At 54.2% G+C, this 7,217-nt stretch overlaps 1 protein-coding gene across 1 annotated transcript; it reads left to right on the top strand.

The window, feature by feature from the left end:
• The first annotated feature begins 2,452 nt into the window (after positions 1 to 2,452).
• On the top strand, positions 2,453 to 6,992 carry FXYD2 (FXYD domain containing ion transport regulator 2). The gene is made up of 6 exons (XM_008569632.1): positions 2,453 to 2,533; positions 4,544 to 4,582; positions 4,795 to 4,869; positions 6,283 to 6,319; positions 6,489 to 6,519; positions 6,795 to 6,992. The coding sequence occupies exons 1-5, from the start codon at positions 2,509 to 2,511 to the stop codon at positions 6,511 to 6,513; spliced, it is 201 nt and encodes a 66-aa protein (XP_008567854.1). The 5' UTR covers positions 2,453 to 2,508; the 3' UTR covers positions 6,514 to 6,519; positions 6,795 to 6,992.
• The last annotated feature ends 225 nt before the right edge of the window (positions 6,993 to 7,217 follow it).

Genomic DNA, 7,217 nt, shown 5'->3' with positions numbered 1-7,217 from the left:
CCTGAGCCCCGTCCCTCCTTCCCCTTCTCAGGCTGAAATGGGTGTCCACTCCATCACTTTCAAGTGCACCCACCTGCTCCCCAGAAGTTCAGGACAAGCAGAAATGAGGAGAGGCAGAAGTTCCAGACCTGGGCTTCTCTATAGAGTCCTGCGCTTGTTGTGATAGGTGTGCAGAGCATCTCTGAGCTGCAAGGGCTGGGAAGACAGCTGTCCACAGCCTCCTAATCCGTCTGTCTGTCTATCCACCCAGCTACAGGAACTTTGAAGCCAGACTGCTGGCTTCAAATCTTGGCTCCCCTACTGCCTAGCTGCCTGGCCTCTGGCAAGGTATTTAACTTCTCTGTGCCTCAGTTTCTTCCTCTATAAAACGGAGGTGATAATAACACCATCCTTACCCTACAGAGTTGTGTGAAGATTAATTGAGTTAATTTTTGTAAAGTGCTTGGGATGGTGCCTTGCACGTACAGCTCAAAAATGCAGTGGTCAACTTGCTTTCCCGATTGCCTCCTGTCTGTCTATCGTCTATCTATCTATCTAACTTTTCACCTATTTCTACATTCCTCACCTTTCCAGAAAGAATCCATGGTGGCTTACAAAGATAGACAAAGTACAATAAGGTGACATAGTAATGTATAATGAAAGGGGACGCCATTGTCTTGTGTGAAGAGTGCCAGTAGCTTCGTAGCATAGCCTTGAGGATCTGGCCTTTCTAGCTCTGGTTTTGCCATTAACTGTGTGTTCCAGGTAAGTCCTTTAATCTCCCTGCCCTCAAGTTTTCTGTTCCACCCAATGGGGGTCATGGCCCTGCCCTGGTCACTTCCAGCGGTTGTTGCTGAGAGCAAATGATCAGCCTCAGTTTCTTTATCTGTAAAATGGAGCTCACAGGGGTTAAGCGGGCAGTGCGCGCAAAGAGCGTCACAGCACTAACTCTTGTAACCTTATCACGGATATACATCACCTGGCTCTGAAAGCAGGAGAGAGCTGAATGGGTGTCATGGCTCCAGCCTGCAAGGTCATGACATTCACTCTCCGTCTCACTCATTCATGCTCATGTTCGATGGAGGGTGGTTGGTTTTTCTGTGTGCAACAGCTGAGGCTCAGCAGAAGGCTGATGCCTGTTATTTCTCCCATCAGCACAAATAGGACAGTGACAAGAATGACACTTACTATATGTATCCCAGGCTCAGTGCTACACTCTTTACATGCATTATCTCACTCCTCACAGCAACCCTAGGAGGGAGGTACTGCCCCACTTTACAGAAGAGGAGACTGAGGCACAGAGAGGTTAAGCAACTTGACAGAGGCCACACGATTAGCAAGTGAGGCCAGGGTGTGAATTTGTGTTGATCCCCTGCCACTGCTCCAGGAGGATTCAAAGATGGAGTGGTTCCCTTTGGAAGGACTGAACCGCCCCTGGTGGACGCTGACCAGTGGCCTTGACCTTTGGCTACTCTTGGGCATCAGCCTCTTCTGGAGGCCAATTCAGTTGACTAGAATTCAAAGAGGATTCCGCAGTACCCATGGGGTACCTGGCACCAGAGTCCCCAAGGTGAAGGAGTTCCCGGTGGAATGGAAAAGCAGCCTGGGTGGTGTGGGGAAAGCCCCTGACCCCCAAGGCGAGGGCCTGACTGACGTCTCCTCCTCGCCTCTCACTACACAAGGCCCCCTCCTCTCTATACCTCAGACCCCTCATCTGTGAAACGGGGAACTAGCCATGCTTAAGGAGACGTCAGGGAGGTGCTTTATAAACCACAGAAGCAAGGTGTTCCCCTACGATAAGGCTTGGCCCCTTCCTTAAGGAGCCTACAGTGCACTGTGGAAAACTGGCATCGAAACAGCTAGAGTGCCAGGCCGAGCAGTGAGCGCGTCACGGCTGTAGCAGGGAGGACAGGCGGCGGCAGAGACATGGGGATAGAGGGAGAGGCATGGAGGTCGGACGTGCTGGAGGGCTCAGGGTGGTCCTCAAAGGCCGTGGAGGAAGGGGAGGTGTGCCAGGCACTGGGGGCCACTCAGGGAAGCCTCGAGTGACACGTAAGAAATATCAGCTGCAATGGGGGGCGCCCAGCAGTTGGTGGGGGGTGGCTTGGGGGCTTGGGGACCTTCATAGCCCCTGCCACTGCTCCTGAGAGCTCCTGAGTATAGTACACACTGAACATATGTTGAAGCTTCCACCTCCCCATTCCCACCGCCCCAGCTGTGGCTTCTCGGGCTGGCGGGAGAATGCCACTGCCACCCATCCTCGCCCTTCTCTTTGGAAATTTCCTTTGGGAGGGTTTGGAAACTCAGCCAGCTCCTCTCTGCCCCTGCCTCCCTGTGCACCCCCTCACGCCTCAGCGGGAGCCCCTCCATCCACACCATGGCTTTTCTTGTGACCAGGGTAAATATTACCTGCCACTGTTAATGTTTAATGCCCCCACTTCGTCCCCGGTCACCCTATGGCCAGACACCCGCCCCAAAGCAGAGGCAGTAGGAAGAGGGTAGAGGAGACCTGTCTAGTCGTCTGGGGAAATGGCAGGGCTGTCCATGGACGACGGTGAGTGGGACAGTGTGCGTGCGGGTGCGTGTGCAGGTGTAGGTGTGTGTGTGGGTGCGCCTGCGGGTGTACATGCAAAGTAGGGCTGGCTCAGCTTGGGCTGCCTTTGGAGGGGTGAGCTGGACCTCACTCTTCCCTCTCCTGCAACCCCTGCCTTCCTGAGTACCCAGCTCTAAGAAAATCTGCATCTCAAAGATATAGAGCTTGAACGGCAGAACTGCAGGCAGCTGGCGGAAGCTGCTGGGGGTGAGCTTCCATCCCTGACCTTCTGGCATGCACCTACCCTTGGTCGATATACCTTGCTTGCTAGACTGTCTGAACTCACAGCAGGAGGTGATGGGATCTAGCTGAGGAAGGAGCAGGCCCCTCTGGTCATCCTTCCCAGGCTGGATTTGGGGTGAGAACACCAGGTTCACAATTACACTTCCCAAAGGCACCTGGTAATACAGAATGACTCAGGTCTGGAGGCCAACAAGGGCATTTGCTGCCTGAGGTGGGTTTTGAGTCAGATCTAGACCAGGAGAGAGCATCGGGTGGGGGAGGGGTTCATCAAATGCTCAAGATGAGGTGCTCAAGCAAGTGGCAGTTTCTTGGCATGGTGAGGCGAGTCTTAGCTTGGGTCTAGCTTGGCTCTGACATTAACTTCCATGTGACCTTGAACAAGACTTGAAGTCAATCTGGGAAGACAACTTGAAGGCCTTCTGCATGGAGACAGGGACCTGGGCCCCCTGTGACCTGCCCTTGGCCTCTGGCCTCCCCAAGCAACCAGCACCGCAGGCTCTTCAGGAATAGACGCTGACCCCTCCTGGCCTGTTCTCTCCTGGCCTAAGGACTGGTCACTGGGGACAGCTGGGCTCACCAGGCCCTGAGGCCTCCCACTGCTAGAGGCACAGTTCCGCACAGCCTGGGGGTGCTGGCTTGCACACTCCTTCAGCTTCAGGCGCTACTTGCCTGGGGCCAAGAAGAGGCTCAAGCAGAACAGGAAAGAGGGGCAGCCTTCAGCCAGGCAGAAAAGCTCTATCCAGGCCACCTTCCAGCTGTCCAAGGGCAAATGTGCTCATGGGGCTTGAAGGGCAGAACTGTGACATCTGCTGGCTGCTGAGTAGCCCTACATCAGGGGATTGGGGGAGGTAGCCACAGAAGGTGGGGGCAGGACCAGATGCCCTGGCCTTGGGTGGTCTTTCTTCCTACCACCTGAGAGGCAGCATAGTTAAGGGCTTCAGCACCTAGATTCTTAGAAACCTGCTGCCTGGGTTCAAATCTCAGCTCAAATCCTTACTTGCTGAGTCACTGCGGGTGAGTTACTTAACCTCTCTGTGCCTCCATTCTCTCATGGATTACACTGGAATAATACTAATTCCTCATACGGTTGGTATAATGGTTAATAATTTGTTAGCTTTAACCTGGCATGTTTCAAGCACTATATACTAAGGTTTCTAATAAATTTGCTTCCCGCTGAGGATGGCAACATAGATGAGCAGAATCTAGAAACCCGGGTTCAAGACACAGTTCTACTTCCAACTCCCATTGGGACTTTGGACAAGTCTCCAAACTGGGCCTCAGTTTCCTTCTTCTGTTCAATGAACATCAAAGTTCTATTTTATTCATGCAGTCATCTCACAAATATTTGCAAGCACCTTGTAGTCACTTATGAAGAGAGGCTGTAGCACGTAGAATGGGACATGTCTTTCTGGCCTTTTCCTCCTCTGGTATAAGCAAGGGCCAGGAAAGAACCAACCCTTCCCTGAGTTGCTAGAGGCCCCACAGACAGCCTGGACTCCTGCTTTGGATGCTCAGAATGTGGTCCCAGGGTGACTGTGTCTGAAGCAGCCTAGGGCAGATGCCCTGCTAGCCTCCTCTTCCAAGGGTCTCTCTTAACCAGCCTCCCCAGGCCCACTTGGACATTTGGGGGTCCACTGGGAAGGGAAGGACTTGGAATTCCAGCTGTTCCTGTGGCTGGCCCACCATCTGTGACTTCCCCCTCATCCTGCCTCTGGGCTTTCTCCTCAGGTGGCAGCCCCAAGGGGGATGCGGACCCATTCTACTACGGTAAGCCTGGCGGGCCCCTCCCCACCCTTCCTGACCCCTGCCCTCCCCCTCCCCCCTACCAAGCAGCTGGCTCCTGGCTTCTGCCAGCCCTGGGTCCCTGTTATTTGCCCCCCATTACCTCCCCCGTAACCACGGGGCTGCTGCTGGGGTGGCTGCAGGGAGGCTGTCAGGATAGATGACCCACCTGCCTCTTTGGCCCTCTCTTTCCCAAGACTATGAGGCTGTCCGCAATGGAGGCCTAATCTTCGCTGGCCTGGCCTTCCTCGTGGGGCTCATCATCATCCTCAGTAAGTGGGGGTGGCCTCGTGTTGGAAGGGGATGCTGGGTGGGGGCACACCTCTTCTCGAAGCCCCTGAGCACACTGGCTTTCCAGATCCCACAAGGGAGGAGTGAGTCTCCACCCCACCCCCACCCCCTGCAGGAGGTGGGAATGGAGGCTGCTGGGAGGCCCGGCTGCTTGGACCTTGGACCACAGAGTGAGGTTCCCTCTTCCTCGAGTGCGCCCTCTGGTGGACTCAGGAGGAGCTGCCAAGATGGGAGAGCTGTCTCCTTCTGGTCCTGGGAAACTGCAGGGTGAATGGGAGGCCCAGACAAGGGGAACTGGGCACCTGCCCCGATCTGGGCTCTTTCTTAGGCTTGAGCTACATCCTAGCCCATTTAGTCTGCTCATCAGCACTGAGGGATGCCACTACTGTCAGCATTTTACAGAAGAAAAATCAGACACACTTTGAGTGGTGCAGCAACCTGCCCGAGTTTCCACAGCCCATGAGAAGCAGAACCAAGCTCAGCTGAACCCAGGTGACCAGCTCCCCCCTGCTGGAAAGCAAGTGTGGCTGGGAGCCAGACCCTTGGGCCCAGCTGCTAACTTACCATGGATCCCAAACTCCCTGGGCCTCCGTTTGCTCATCTGTGAAACAGGGATGACCCCATCTTCCTCACAAGGTTAGGGCTAGCATTCAAAGATATGGTGGTCAAGAAAGTGCTTCATGAAGGGTCCATTGAAGACATGGAGGGTTCTGGGGGAGAGTAGGGTCCTTACGTATCCCTGCCCCAGCGAGCACACAGCAGGAGCTTAATAGATGCTTGTTGACTTGTTTTGGTGCAACCAAAAGAAAAATACAAAGAAACATAACCAGTGAAAAGAAGGCATATATAAGGCAGACACACCTCTGTGTTCTGGAATTCTAACACATCGTGGTCACTGCCACACCACCTAAAGGCTTCCTTCCATCTGCGGGCCTAGCTGGTCTCCCCGATTCACCTGTTGTAAGCTGCTGGAGGGTAGTGCTGCATAGCGGCTGAGCAGACAGGTGTAGGAAGCAGACAGGCCCAAGCAGGGATCTCAGCTTTACACTTGCTGCCATCCTTCTCCAAGTGTTTATTGAGCAACTACTATGTGCCCAGCCCCGTGCTGGCAGCACCACAGCAGCCCAGTCTCAGCCGCCGTTCTCAGCGTGTTCACAGTCCACCACGGACCCGCTGCAGTAAATGCTCGTTGGCTGACTGACTTAGGCCCTTGAATGCTTATGGTCCAGCCCTATGTAAAGAGAGAGAAATAGTCAAATATGGCCTTGAAACCCAACATCATGGTGATGCTGGCAGAAGGGAGGGAGAAGAGACTGGAAGAGTTGAGTCCTCCAGCATCTCCTGGGAAAATGAGAATAATCCAATGAAAACAAACCTCGTTTTCTCCTTTCAAGGCAAAAGATTCCGCTGTGGGGGCAATAAGAAGCATCGGTGAGTGCTTCGGGGTAACTGATGGGGTGGGCCGGGGCTGGAGAAGGGAGGGCAGGCCGAGGATTGAGCTCTGAGACAGTGTGGCGGGGTCCCCAACATCAGGGGCACCTAGACTGGCCCCGTCGCAGCTGATTTCTTTCTTACCTGCCCTTTTCCTTCCCCCTTCCAGGCAAGTCAGTGAAGATGAGCTGTGACAGTAGGTACGTGTGGGAAGGGCCGAGCAGGGGGCAGCGCAGGGCACAGCTGGGGAGCCACAAGGAAGCTTGGGTGGGCCAGGAAGAATTTCCATCCATGCACCAGCCAGGTGGTCTGTCACCCATTGTGTGTTTAAAAATGATTGCCAAGTGCTTGGTGTGAAGTATGTGACGAGGGAGCTCAGAGGAACCCTAGAGAAGAGTAAGATAAACAAGGGGGAAACAAAAATCCTGACCTCTGCCACCACCTCCTGGCCCAAATCCTGCCTTTGTCTTTTCAGAGTCAGCCGTGCCCGGCCAGAGCATCGGGGCTGGTTGGGAAGTCAAGGACACCCTGTCTCCGGAGTCTTCCTGTCTTCCCCAGGCTATAGACTTTTGTCCTCGCTGAAGGAAGCGCCTGGCTCAATGCGACCCTGGGTGGGCAATGCCTCCTCCCGCCCTGTGCCACCTCGTGCTCATAATAAAGCCCACCAGCTTCAGAGACGGCTCCTTTCTGTACCTCCCTCGCTCCCTCCTCTAACTGCACACCGTCTGGCCTACTTCTTCAAAGTGGAGTTCAAATACAGCCTGGTCTCATTTGTTTTTCAGTTAGTTACTCAGGCACTAATCTGCTTATAAAAGCGAGAAGTTCAATATCGTCACCTGTAAGCTCCTCCTGGCCCCTGAATTGACAGGAGCCTTGGGGTCAGAGACCTCAGCCTGGC

The sequence above is a fragment of the Galeopterus variegatus genome, unplaced genomic scaffold, assembly GCF_000696425.1.
Source record: "Galeopterus variegatus unplaced genomic scaffold, G_variegatus-3.0.2 Scaffold521, whole genome shotgun sequence".
NCBI lineage: Eukaryota > Metazoa > Chordata > Mammalia > Dermoptera > Cynocephalidae > Galeopterus > Galeopterus variegatus.
Note: the sequence above shows the minus strand (reverse complement) of the source record. Positions and strands in the feature narration are given on the sequence as shown.

Bases quoted from the DNA above. Each gene is read 5' to 3' on its own strand.
- FXYD2 (XM_008569632.1), top strand. From the start codon at position 2,509: ATGGCAGGGCTGTCCATGGACGACG. The intron at 4,583-4,794 runs GTAAGCCTGGCG...CTCTTTCCCAAG, and splicing joins TGCGGACCCATTCTACTACG to ACTATGAGGCTGTCCGCAAT. The intron at 6,320-6,488 runs GTGAGTGCTTCG...TCCCCCTTCCAG, and splicing joins GGGGGCAATAAGAAGCATCG to GCAAGTCAGTGAAGATGAGC.